We start from the raw sequence: 14,492 nt of genomic DNA on the forward strand, positions 1-14,492 counted from the left end.
TAGGAAATTAAATTGTTGGTGGATTTGATTAAATATAATTGAAAAGAAGCTATATGGGAGTGTGAGGTAACTAGAGGGGCTCATGCACACTTAAACCGAATGTAAGAAAAGTTTAATACGCATTTATAACTAGCAAGCAACACATTGACTACTACAAAATATACATTTCGTAACATCGTCTTACTATGGTCATTTAGTATTTCGCAGTAATAACTCATTTTTAGACTTTTTTTTTGTTATTATCTTAAATTAATTTCACCATGGTCAAACCTAACAACCGTAGTAAAAAGTATCTAGAGTGTCAGACTTTGAATCCTAGCACCTACAGTTTTTCTTTTTTTGGTTATAAAATGAGCGTGTCAGTTATAATCTTATATTTATATTAACAATAAAATACCTTTCACTACGATCTAAAATAGAAACCGTTGTGAAACATACTAACATTTCATCACGGTCGTTTTTATCATCTGTAGTGAAATATGTTGCTTATATATAAGTGAAATTTCTCTCATTTAAGTACAATACATCCGTCTCTCATAAAACAAAACTCTAACATCTCTCTCACGCCTTATTCTAATCTCCATTTCTTCACAAAACTCCAACATATCTTCTCCAACTCTTATGGGTCAAGGAAAGTTGTTACACAACAAGCAAGACGGAAACATCAAACTCATTTCTTTGACTTCCTCTTCACATATATGGTACGTGAGATTTTTCTACCTTTTAGGTTATGAGTTGTGATATTTTTGATGATTTTATTGGGATATGTTGATGTTTAGGTATATTGATGTTTTTGTGAATGTTATTGTTTAGGTATATCGTTGTTTGTACAAATTGGTTGTTGTTGTTTGTGTTATTGTGAATGTTATTGCTTAGGTATATTGATGTTTTTATTTAGTTCATATATGTTGTTGTTTGTGTATCTTGTTGTTTTGTTTAGCTCATAAATCGTTTGTTGTTGTTTGTGTTATTATAAATGTTTTAATTAGGTATATTGATATTTGTGTTTAGCTTATATATCATTTGTTGTTGTCTATGTATCTTATTATTTTTGTTTATTCTATATCTTTATTTTGAAATAAGTTGATTTTTTTGTCGAGGTATCTTATTGTTTTGTTAAGCCAAGTTTTAGTTTTTATTGATAAAGGTAAATGTTTGTTGTGTTATTGTTATTTTTTTTAGGTATGTTGTAAATGTTTGAGTTATTTTTGATGTTTTTTAGGTATGATGTAAATATTTGTGTTATTATTGATGTTTTTTTAAGTATGATGTAAATGTTTGTATTATTGCTAATGTTTTTTTTTTTTTTGATAATAGTATTATTGCTAATGTTATACCTTGTACATTGCATCTTTCATGACGTGCAGTCAACATGTCATAAAAGATGAGTTTATTATATCGTATATAGTTTGAGTGTTTTTCCGACCCCTTACTAAATATATAACTCTTCAAATTGAATTAGAAAATTATAATATGAGATATTAAGTTATATTAGAAAACAACTTACACTTATCAATGTTATACCCCTCCAAATCGTTTTTGTTTATCTATTACTTAAGTAAGTGATTTTCACACCTTTTCTTTTTGTCTTTTTTGTGATTTCGTGGGTCATCGTTTGTTTTGATTTCCCATATTTCTGTGGTGTATTTTGATTTCTCGTCTTTGTGCGGGTATTTTGTTTTTCCGTTTTTGTGCGGTGTTCATTTGTTTCAGGTTGAAAGATTAGTTTCGATCTAGTGCAGATTCAATCAATGACGTTGGTGCCGTCAACGCTACAGATCCGGAAGCATGAATATTTCGGACATCTCAATACAGTCAATACATTAATATTTGTAGGCATATGCAATTTGCCGTTTTATGCTATTAACATGGATGCTGTGGATTTGTTCGCAGATTCATCCTTTTTGTTTTTGGCGATTTTGAATTTGTATTGCAACGATGTACTCTATCGATTTGAATGAATGAATATCATTTATTTTCAAAAAAAAAATCAGATTGAAAGTTTATATGCTTAGCGAACCGATTGTGAAATAAGCAATCCACATAAGTTATGAAAAACTTAAGTAAAGATATCACCACAATTAGAATCTAAGATCGTGGTGAAATATTGTGCGCTAAGTCTTTCGCTACGGTCGGAATCTGAACCATGGTGAAATATATTGAAATCAGGAAAAATTCAAGCACTAGGTATCACACCCCATACCTTAACCTTTTTACTACAATTATTTTATACTACAGTAATGGCATGTTACCTGCTACTATGTTTTTACCACGGCTATTAGCATGTGGTGGTAAATAGGACATATACAACCACACCCTTTTTTATCACGGGTCACCATCCATGGTGAAATCCTTCTCTAAACCGATACGAAATGAGTATTATGTAGACAAGGCAACATAACTTGTATTCACGGGTACCCGTCCAAACTCACTCTGAGTTTAATGGGAAAACTCGCTCTCATTAGGTTTGGGTTTTGCCCGATTTCAAAAGATGAATACAAGAAGAATAATAGACACACTAGTACCCACTCTAAATTATTCCTAATCATGCCCCGTTGGTAATCTAGAATATTTGATTTTGATAATAAAGAATATTAATGATTTGATTAATAATTTAGAATATTTATCAAAGTTCAGGGAGGAGACATGTATTTAAATGAGATTCAAATTTAGATATAGAAAAGATAAAACTAACCCCTGCTCCGCCCTATTGACATACCTAAGTTTTTGGTGAGCTCCACATTTTTTATCTAATAAAAACACTGTAGATTTTTAAGTAGTGTACATGTAGTACTTAAAAGATATAAATATGGTTGATGATAATGTATGTGTCATTGTTTCCCTTTCATTCTTATACAAACATTTGAATAAAGCAAAAAAACACCAGAAGTTATTAACACATGCATGATTTCTAATAATGCATTTTCTAGTGAAATACTAGAAGTTGGAGGATACATGAAACTCCTTAAGGTAACTCTTCTAATTTATCACTTGTTTAACCGTCTATTTAATAACTATGTTGTTTATTCATTAATATATATTTGATACATGGAAATTGTAACATTTCTAAGCATTGTCATCCAAGAATACGATGAGATGAGAGATACGAAGTATCACAATCAACTGTAAATCTATTTGTCTCTATGTTGATCGGCCTTTCCAAGAACATTGTTCAATGACATATAAATTTATTCAAGATGGATCATATGATGTGACTTTTACATTATCAACTACCTACTAGAGCAAGCACAACACTAGTTTGAATGAGGAAGGATTGGCTACCTTTGTGTTTCCATAACTTACCGAGTTCCTACTATACTATATGATATCTTTTGTTGCAAGTAACAATCCTAACTACTTTATAACTACTTCCAACTAAAAATAGAAGCTGGTTAATAAATCTACTAGATCATCCTACCTCTCATTCATTTGCTACTTCTTTCACATGCTTCATGTCTTTGTTACTTTTCTTTTCATGTTTCAATTGAAGACATGAAAAAAGAGTAAACAAGACTTTCTATATCACCACAACCACAAACTTACAAACTCAATTTCTGCTCATTCCTCATTACCATGGCAGAATCTTCATAGATGACATGCAATGTTTCATCATATGATTTAAAAGGTCTTTCTTCATAGAATTTTTATCTCTATTTGTCAAATAGGCACTTAGAGAAGGTGAAGAAAAAAATATCAAAATTTAGTGGAGATAAAAAAAAAAATTGTGAAAAAATATCTTTGGTTTCCATTAGCCATGAAAAGATTAGGAAGTCCCCTCTTTCTAGAATTTGATATAAATAAGTGGGAACATCTCAAGGACTCTGAGATGTGGAATTAAGAAAGAAAAAAAAGACGGTACTTTACTTGTGGTAAGTTATGATCAAATGTCATTTTGTCTAAAGATAATGTTTTGTTTATTTTTTCCCTTTATCCCAAAGATCATGTCGTTGCAAGTGATGTAATGAGTAATCTTTGGATAGCCCTTGAATTAGTTCAATCTCGAAATGGAAGTGAAAAGCTAGAGCATGTTGCAAGAAAATATATTGATGAGTTACATTCAAGATCATTTCTTCAGGATGTCAATGACTTTGGTCACCTGTTGCGAGTTCAAAATACATCACTTAATACACGACCTTGCATTGTATGTTGCGGGAGAAGATCTTGTAGCGGTAAACTCACAAATTCAAAATATACCTCAGCAAGAAAGGCATTTATCATTTGTTGAAGATAAGTCATTTGGCCATGCTTTGTTCCCAAAGTCTAGAAGTGTGAGAAGATTACAACTTCCCATCTTGGGAATGGGTTTTGAAAGTGAAAGTGTTCTAAATACATGGGTGTCAAGTTACAAATACTTGCATTATATAGATTGAAATGACTCTTCTATTGAAACTATGCCTAATTCAATTTCAAAATGAGAGCACCTGCGTTTCTCGATCTTTCTCGTAATGACAAAATCAGAACAGTACTAAATTCCATTTGTGAACTCCTAAATTTGCAATTCTGTTGCTTAATGGATGCTCAGAACTTGAAAAGTTGCCCAAAGGATTAGGAAAGTTGATTAGCCTTCTACATCTAACTGTCACTACTCACTACAAAACAATCTACTCCACTGCATGATGAACTCGCTAGCTTGAACAATATTCAAACTTTGTGTTTTCGAGATTGTGTTAATATGAAGTTTTTGTTCAAACAATCACTCTCTTCCATTAAAGAATTGCATTGTCAATTTACGAACTGTATTATCAATGGTAAGTGGTGTTTTATCAGCTGCTTGCTGAGCACAAGAAGGACCAAATGCACGGGCTGCGTGAATGGTTGAAGCCAGATTCAAAACATATGCTCTGATGCTGAAGCGCAACCAAATTGTCAAATCTTATGACAGCACCAAAATGAAGGTACTTCACTTGTTTTCCGTCTGAGGATGGCGAATCAAATCAAATAGATTAGGGACAAATTGGACGCAGATGGGACTAAGTTTGGACTTGCAAGTGTTGATCTCAGACTTGATATGCAAGGAAGAGAAATGATGTATTCTAATGCTGATGCTTCAAGTGTAATAGGAAGGCAAATTGAGAAAGACGAAATCATCAAGCTTTTGATGCAACCCTTTCCTCAGGGTGGAAATGATGGTGAGGAGTATGTGTATCATTCCCATAGTTGGAATTGGAGGAATGGGGGTAAGACCACATTTGCAAAGTTGGTGTTCAATGATAAGACAATAGTTCATTATTTCCAATTGAAGAAGTGTAATTTTGACATCAAGCAGATAGTCATTACAATCATATCATCAATTGTGCCACTGTTTCTTTATTCACTTCAAATTCCGGTCCAACAAGTGGTCATACTTAACAAGAAAACATTAACTGATACTGAGCAACTAGTAAGTCTTATGACACAAAATTTATGGTCAAAAGTTTTTACTCGTGTTAGATGACATATGGAATGATGATCGAAGAGGATTGAATTACAAGATTTGATAAAGGTTGGCATACCAGGAAGCAAAATTATGGTGACAACGCATAGTATAATCAATTGCTTCGATTATGGGTAATGTTCCGTTTTTCCCAAAAATCATATCTTCAATAGTTATGTAATGTGTAGTCTTTGGGTAAACTTGGATTAATTCAGTCTCTAAATGGAAGTGAAAAGCTAGAGCATTTCGCAAGAAAATATATTGATGAGTTACATTCAAGATCATTTCTTCAAGATGTCGACGACTTTGGCTCTTGTCAGTTCAAAGTACATGATTTGATACATGAACTTGCATTGTATGTTGCAGGCGAGGACTTTGTAGCAGTAGATTTGCATACTCAGGATATACCTCCGCAAGTAAGACATTTATCGATTGTTGAAAACAATTCCTCTGATGAACTCCCTCAATTCATCGGTGATACCGAAACTCTCGAGATTAAGATCAACCTCGACATCCTTGTTGAATGAAGATTTAGCCAAGTGCATGGAAGCTTGTGCTTGTGCCGCGATCCTCTTGGTAGTTTCTGCTATGATTTCGGTGAATTTGTGAGCACCCAAGGAAAGGTCTTGTGACTGTTTTGATGCTTCTTCCGCAAAGCTTCGAGCTTTGTTCCACAACTCCATGCTTCTCTGATTGATTTGTGATCAGAAATTAAAAGGTTCTTCTATTTGGAGAATTAATGAGAAGAAAATATGATCTCTGTTCGAAGATTTTGTCTGCAGAAATATGGTTATGAATACTTTGTATTTCCCATTTTTGGAGTGGGTCTTGAAAATGAAAGGCTTCTAGATACTTGGGTATCAAGATACAGATTCCTTCGTTATTAAGATATGAGTAATCTTCCATTAACAACAATGTATAATCTTAAAAGAATCTATATTCATAATTGTCCTCAATTGTTGTGTCTTTAAGTGATGCATCATGGCCCTTGAAGATTTGCGCCTCATGGCCCTTGAAGATTTGCGCATTACTGTTTGTTCTGATGCCATAAATGTTTGCCTCAATCTGTTGAGTATTGGCCCATAATTTCACATATCAAGAGTGTTTTTATCCAAGAACCAAGAGGAGGGGAAGAGGAATGAAGTCATCCACCTTGAAGGTAAACATAATAATTTGTAGTATCAAATAAGTGTTGGTTGCACCTTCTAAACTACCTAAGAATCATAACTGACCAAGGCTTTATTCAATCAAATCAATTCTTTCACTTAAGAATGACACTTTAAGAACTAAAAATTATGCTATACTTAATTTCATAAAAAGACAAAATTCTAGTCTTTAACATACATAATCATATTCTGAATCCTGATTGAGAGACTGTGTTGCAATCGACTGGGTTTTAAAAGACGGTCCGCGAAAACGGCCGCGTCAAAACGGTATCGGCAACGAATGAAGTTATCACCATTTTTTTATGTTACAGAAAAAATTGTAGTTAATTTACACCGCGACGACCGCAATCAGTGTCGTGACACCTGTACAGACCAAAATCGCGAAAACTTTTACGTGACCGTGGCTATTTTTTAAAACCCTACCAACGCGACAGTTACTGAAACTTGCTTGCACGATTGTGCAGTCTTTTTGTCATTGCAATCCTTAGCTTCCTTTTCATGTCAACCAAGAGTGGAAATGAAAGACTGGAACCAAAAGTTCAGGGTAGAACAGGAAGTTTAACCTTGTCAAAGGAAAAGAAACTGTCCCTTCCCTCAGTGACCACAATTTTCAATGGAACGCCACCACATTGTCTCTCAAGAGCTTCAATTTCTGTTATAGATGGATGATGGCCCCTAACAGAATATATATGAATTAACTGATTTAATAGAATTTCCAAAACCATAAAAGGAGTCAAAAATGAAGGAAATTAGAGCTAAGGACAAATTCGCATAGTTATTCATGTAATAGACACGATTACTCTGTAATTTTCGATAACAGTATAAAAAACACTTAACAAATCTAAAGTAATCATAATGATATGATCAGAAGAGATGTAATAATTACCTATACAAGTGCAGCCGAAAATCCGGATCACCGGGAGAAGACTTTCTAAACCTGTTGTTTGGAAGATAAACATCAAAATCTGGCTTCAAATCATTAATCTTCAAGTCACCAAATAACTTATCAATAGAAATCTCGACTTCGGAAACCACGTCTACTAATTGTCTGTGTTCTTCTGTTCCATCAAGATCTACATATTTAGCAGAATTTCTGATACTCTTCAAACTCCAAGCAACATTGTGCCGCGCAATTATGTACCCGAGAGATTTGAGGTGCTTGTAAGCTTCAAAAAGCTCCGAACAACATCCACTCTTCCCACCAGAAACCTTTTTATACATTTCTACTAAAGATATACTCTTATCACCATTATCTAAAAGATCTAAGGCTTCTAGTTCCATAAGATACCTGTTCCAAATTAAAATTTCCATAAACACAAATTTTCAAATTTTCAAAATACTTAAATTTTTTCCCCTTGTCTATTTAATCAAGATTATACAGAAATAACAGACAAAAATCTTTCATTACAGATTATAATTTCTCATCTAACACGTCACGAAATCTATCTAAAAATATATGGTATAGCATATAACCTACAATGTTTCCTCAATTGAAGTGTAAATCTTGCCGTGACGAACTATTCCAGTTGTTACCCACATTTTGCCATTTTTCTCAAACACTTCGGCCATTCCCATTTCTTCATTCCATTTGCCTTTTGATTTTGTGTTCCTGGAAGATGAAATGCTAAAACTCATCATTTTGAAAACAAAATCATTATAAACGAGAAATCTTCTAAACCTAAAATTAACGCTTTTAATCTTTTTCGTTTTGATACAAGAATTGTGAAATTAGAATCATATTAATAACATTTAAGGAGAGTAATTCGGTATATTTGACCTGAATTGCAACTTGGGCAATGAAGCAGGAGAAAAGCGAAACTCTTCTTCATCACTTGAATTTTGCGAATGGACCTCGTCATCATCATCGTCGTCACTATCTTGAATTGAAGAACATCCCCACGCATTTTCTTTCATTTGCAACTAAAATATGGAAAAAAAATAAGTTTACACATTAAAACCTATATAATTGAATTAAAAGAATATACAACAGAAACAACAGAAACAACCAAGCCTTATCCCACTAAGTGGAGTTGGCTACATGGATCAACTTTCACCATAACATTCTATCCAGAATCTTGCTTCTGTCAAATCGTTAACCTAGAGATCTTTCTTAATAACTTCTTTTATAGTCTTTCTAGGTCTTAATTTATCAACTAGTAATTCAATGTAAGACTCCATCTTATGATTATGACTTGAAGTGTTTTCAGGGTTTGAAGGGATGAACCCAACATTAGGTTCTGTTGGGTTATTAGCCATTGAAAATTATAAAACACTTAGAACAAAAAAGAAAAACAAACCCAGAATCAAGAAAATACAATTATTTATCAAAGATTACAATATTGAAACCCCCACATCTGCATAAAAGATTTGAAATTGAATGAAAGAATTAGGGTTTTGGATATGGTGATCGAGAATGAAAAATCAAGAACTGGGTATTGAGTACCTGAGAGAAATAGGGAAGAAAGTGGGGAAATGGGAAACTGATGAATGCAATTGGGATCGGGGAAGATGAATTGTTTTCCCTCACTCTTTCACTGACTCCAGTTCAGAGGATTTGATTAGGGTTTTCGGATATATGTTGATAGGTAATAATAATGATCAAGTTTTAAATATTGATATGATGAAAATTGCAATTAATTTTGATTTTTTTATCAGTTTTCAAATTAAAATTAGGTTTATTTATAAATTTTATTGTATTGCTATATTTATCTAATCATTGTTATGGCAAATGTAAATAGTTAATATATAAGGATTTATAAATTTGGGGTCAGGTTGATGTGCATAAGGTATATCCTTATGCACGGTGCATAAGTCTCGTACGAGTAATATTTAAATTGTTCCGAGTAACATTTTAGTTAGAAACGAGTAATAATATTATAATCCATAAATAATATATGCATTATTTGTACACATCTATTAATTATGAGTAATTATTAATTGTGAGTAATGAGTACACTATTCTTAGTAATATTGAATTTTAACTATTTTGAGTAATATATTCATTGTTCTGAGTAATATTTATACTATTTTGAGTAATCTGTATATTATTTTGAGTAATAAATATAATATTTTGAGTAATATAAATAATATTTGAGTATTTATGCACCGTGCATAAGGATATACCTTATGCACATCAACACATCCCATAAATTTTTAATGATTTGTGGATCAAAGAAGGGAATCGTATAGTAGACTGCATTATTCATATACCCGATCATTTGAAGAATGTTAAGCTGTTTGAACTGGTGAGAGATGATGGTTTCTGGTTATGGAGTTTGATGGTTAATTGGTTACATATGAATATCATACCGAAAATTGCAGCAATTCTTCCTCCTAATGATGATAATGGCACGAATGTGTTGGTATGTAAAGAGAATGCAAAAGAAGGTAGTTTCTCAATATCAGCAATGTATCATGCATTGAGGAGAGAGGATAATAGAGTAAAGGATGATGTTTGGCAAGATATTTGGAGGCCGAAGGTCCCAGAGATCCTAAACATTATTTTAGCGAGTAAAGATTATCTTCATTTCTCAAAAGAAATGAAATTCTCTATTATTATAGTTTTGTTGTAAATAAAAGATATATTTGCACGTATTTCAAAAAATAGTGATATTAATCACACATTTATACATCAAAACTATAGTAATGGATACCTCCATGCATTATAGCACAAATAGTTTATTTTAGCACAAATATAGTCTATTTTAGCAACAATAGTTTGTGGGAAGCCAGCTCAACAATAAGCTCCAGTCCCAAACGAGATTGAATCCTCTCCATTTTTTTCTCTCCATTTTCCCTCTCCATTACTATAGTTTTAGAGATATATGTAGGGAATAAAAAAAATGTACACATTATGTGTCACATTATTACATTAAAATTTTCAAAACTTTAGTAATGCATAAAATGGAGAAGGGGGGAAATGGAGAAGATCTTGTCTCGTCCCAAACACCTTGTCCGCACACCAAGTTAGCCACCTTAGCAGACTTCATATTATCTAGGATATTATGATTAATACATTTCATGATAGGCAGTGATCAGTGGTTTTACACGTTGATCTACCGTTTATTATAGTTATCTTTGATTTATTTTATTAAGTGTTTTATTTCATTCTTCTACTTTTTTTATAACTTGGTTGTGTCTCTTTAATGTTCTCAGGTTTGGATACATATTCAAGAAAGATCGGAATGAAAACAAGGAAAAATTGCGAGAATTCAGAAAAGTTTTCTGCGCGTTCCAGGGGTCTGCCACGGCCGCCCGTGGTAGCATGACAGCGTGAATTTCCAAAATCACAGGGGTCTGCCACGGTCGTCCGTGGTAGCCTGACAACATGAGTTTCCAAAATTTCAGCGATCTGCCACGGCCTGTGGCAGCCCATTACGCTGATTTTCGTCTTTTCTTGTTTTTGGGTTAAGTTTTAATTTGAAAGGGTATTTTTGACATTTCAAACCATGTCAATTGATTTCTCACTATTTAGGAGAGTTTTTACGATGAATGAAGGTACTTTTTGACAAGATTGAACCTAGGGGTATAATTAAGGGATCAAATGGGTATTTTGCCAATAATAATTAGTTTTCAAAAAAATATTTTTAAATAAAAATAAGAATAATTAAATAAACTAACAATAATTTTATAAAAAACATACACGAAAAAAATCTTTGTGACTAAATAATTAATTAAAACAAATATTTTTAATACCGTCGTCATAAAAATAAAAGCAAACACAATACATAAATTATAAAATGAGAATATTTGAAAAGAGGAGAGATCAAATTATACTCGAAGAGTTACACCACGAGTTACACTCGCTCGTAAGTTCATTTCGAATAAATAGTTTTTAAAATTAACTGTTGGATTGAAACACAATATCATATAGATCTTACCTATAAAGGTTGAGATTAATCTATAATGATTAACTATACCATCAAGATATCCAGAGATTAACGTCAAAATGAGTTTTCATATAACATTAATTTTGGGACTTGGATCCTCTGCAGTGGCTTAATGGTTCTGCTCCATCTCAACCACTCATTTTAATATAATATAAAAAATCATTAATATTAATTAATGCATAGATGGTTAATATTTAGAGCAGTAGGAAAAACATGAGAGAGGGGCAGGAGAGGATCTATGTTGTTAATTTTGATGTAATTCAATGACATAATAAATTATTATAGATTGATATCAAACTTTATAGGTATGATCTATTTGATGATATGTTTCAATCCGACGGTTGGTTTTAAAAAATATTTATTCAAAATAAAATTATTGAGCGAGTGTAACTCGTGGTGTAACTCTTCAAGTGTAATTTGATTCCTCCTTATTTGGAAAAACGCTAATTATAATTTTTTTACGCTTCAAATTTTTATGTTTATTTAAATAAGTCGCTAAAGAAATTATTGACACATACAATAGATTTTTTCTTGTTTGCTTGTTGTTTGTATTTGTGTTTACTTTGTTTGCCTCTTTCTTTGTCTTCCTTTAAAAAAAAACACTTTTATTTATGAATAATTATTTGGATTAGCCTTTCTTCTTTACTACTCTTTAATTGCAAGTTAGTTGTTCAAAAATTTTCATATGTGATTTATGCATGTGTTTGTAGTGTTTATTTATCCGCCTTTTTAATATTGACAAAATGAGAAAAGTGTACTCTAAGAAAGAGCAAAATATATTATCTTTATCTTTGAGGGAGAGTTTAACCACTCCAAATCATTATCTATTTATTTTATTTTATTTTTCACCTCTTTGAGAGATACATTATCATAATAAAAAAGAAGGACAATGTGTATATATGTGTTGTGCAGGTATAAACTTCAATTGGTTTTGATGATGAAACTAATAACAACTGCCAAAATAACTTTTAAAGAAGATAACTCCTTAATTAAAATGACTTTTGGATGTTGGTAACTCTTTTCAAGAGTTCTCTGTGAAAATTGATAAAAGGGGAATTGATTCCAATTTGTACTTGCTAAAAGAATACAGATTCGTAGAAACCATAGGTTAGTAAAGAATGCAAGAGGTTTTAGTGTTTTTGTGGGGTTAGAGCAAACTCATGAGGGTGAGAAACTCTGCTTTTGAGGTGTTTCTCTATGAATATGAGATTGTCCCTTCAACCCTAATGTTGGGGTAGTTATAGAGAGCTATGAGACTGGATTTGAGGACTCCTAAGAAGTAGAGATTGTCTCACCTCGACCATGGAACTTGTTGACTTCCTATGTCTTAGGGAATCATGGACATGACTACTTCACCATGTAGTTATGGACAGTGTACACATCATCATCCACACACTATCCTCAGGGTAAGCCATTTAATAAGTGGAAATGATGTCTAGGAAACATACTCTAAGGCGGGTTCCTAATGAGGACTCGTCCTCCTATCTCCCCTAGCGGGACTTTCACAAATATATTAATACACAATCCCTATAGGGGAAGTGATTAAGCTCTTCCTTTGTATAGTTTTAAGCCTTTCATTTCTTCCAAACGAGTCCCTTAGTTAGAGACAATTCCTTTAGTTAGGTGTAAGTCCCTAGTTAGGGGCGAGTCCCTCTGTTAGGGAAGAGTCCCTATCGGGTGTCCCTTGTGTGGCTTGCACGTCAACTAGAGATATTAAGCATCAATCAATTGATGGAAGCGCTCGATTTCATTTAATATAAGCAATGTTTATTTATTCTTTAGACTCTAAATAGTCACAACCTTCGCATGTGTCATAAACGTGTCGAGAACTTTAATGTTTGAGCGGAATCGTAAAAGTCCTTTCAGTGCCTATAGTTTTAACTTCCTTATAAAAGGATTCCTTTGACCCTTTTTTATTTTCCTTACTTGTCTTTGGTCAGACAACTATCTGCAAGTTTCTTCTAGCTTCCTTATGCTCAAATTTATTTCAGGTATCAATTCCTTCATTCTTTTTTTTTCATGGTAATGTCTTAGAGATTTAGGTTAAAAAAGGTAACTTCATAGAAACCTTGAATGATGTAAGCTTTCAGTATGGAGAGATCGATTATAGATTGGCATAGTTTTTTTTTATTAAAATGCTCTAATAGTTATAGTAGTGATAGTGATGGTGGTAATGATTTCTTTTTATCTTTTATGTTCCCAGGAAACAAAGAGAAAATGGCTACCCCCTTCACAGTGTCCAAAGAGGTCGGAGATATCAGGTCCTCATGTATTGTTAAGGAGAAAATAATCTCCTTTCGACAACAAGTCGATATCTCTAATTTGAACGACGAAGAGACTGTTTTAAATTATTCTAAACACACGTACAAGTGTTTGAATCTTGCAATAAAAAGTTTATACAATGAAATAACTTGTTTGCTTCTTTCTTTCATTGGAGCTTCTTCACTAGATGTCCTCTCTTTGAATTTCATTTTCTCTATTCCTTAAGCTGATTCTCAAAAGTTTATTTACAAAGTTGTTTCAATGTTATGCAATATGATGAATAAAACAGATATAAGTTGAGTATTTATATAACTTTCTTTTTGTTAATCGTTGGTTGATGTTCATCATTTAATAAAAGATCCATTGATATTTTGTATTACTTGTAGTAGGCTAATTCACATCCTTTGTACTTGTAGCAGGTCTTGTCGCACACCATGTTGTATATTTGTTACAGAATGCTTGTGCCATGTGTATTAATGCTTAGTTGTCTCTCAAATTTGAACGTTAAGAAGGAAAATAAAAAAGTTATTATTCTTCCAGAGAATTCAATTTACTAATGGTTGCCAAAGGAACAAACTCATAGAGGATAGTAATTGATCGTCTACCAAAGAATCAAAACATTGACTTTAAGTTTGGAGTTTCATAGAGAAAACATGTGTTTTTTTAGTAGTCATGACTAGATGATAATATTGACAACTTGTATCGACAGGTACTAGAGCCAGTCACAATGACGTGCACCTAGAGGAAGCAATGTCAATATGC

At 32.6% G+C, this 14,492-nt stretch overlaps 1 protein-coding gene and 1 pseudogene across 2 annotated transcripts; one reads left to right on the forward strand and one right to left on the reverse strand.

The window, feature by feature from the left end:
* Window positions 1–3,048: 3,048 nt before the first annotated feature.
* LOC131614781 (uncharacterized) lies at window positions 3,049–5,940 on the forward strand (annotated as a pseudogene).
* On the reverse strand, window positions 5,802–9,180 carry LOC131612509 (uncharacterized). Of its 2 annotated transcripts, none has more exons than XM_058884301.1 (5): window positions 8,895–8,979; window positions 8,357–8,499; window positions 8,057–8,188; window positions 7,466–7,867; window positions 5,802–7,254 (listed from the first exon to the last, which is right to left on the reverse strand). In XM_058884301.1, exons 2-5 carry the CDS (start codon window positions 8,491–8,493, stop codon window positions 7,119–7,121), a joined length of 807 nt encoding a protein of 268 aa, XP_058740284.1. In that variant the 5' UTR covers window positions 8,494–8,499; window positions 8,895–8,979; the 3' UTR covers window positions 5,802–7,118. The 2 variants fall into 2 exon arrangements, with proteins under 2 accessions (XP_058740284.1, XP_058740283.1); XM_058884300.1 differs by lacking the exon at window positions 8,895–8,979 and adding an exon at window positions 9,023–9,180 and having other exon boundaries at window positions 6,150–7,254.
* Window positions 9,181–14,492: the final 5,312 nt, after the last annotated feature.

Source organism: Vicia villosa, linkage group LG6, assembly GCF_029867415.1.
Source record: "Vicia villosa cultivar HV-30 ecotype Madison, WI linkage group LG6, Vvil1.0, whole genome shotgun sequence".
Classification (NCBI taxonomy): Eukaryota; Viridiplantae; Streptophyta; class Magnoliopsida; order Fabales; family Fabaceae; genus Vicia; species Vicia villosa.

Excerpts from the sequence above, each read along its gene's own strand:
- LOC131612509 (XM_058884301.1), bottom strand. The coding sequence starts at position 8,493 with ATGAAAGAAAATGCGTGGGGATGTTCTTCAATTCAAGATAGTGACGAC. Across the intron at positions 7,868-8,056 it reads ACTTCAATTGAGGAAACATT|GTATCTTATGGAACTAGAAG; the intron begins GTAGGTTATATG and ends AATTTGGAACAG. Across the intron at positions 7,255-7,465 it reads TTTCGGCTGCACTTGTATAG|GGGCCATCATCCATCTATAA; the intron begins GTAATTATTACA and ends ATATTCTGTTAG.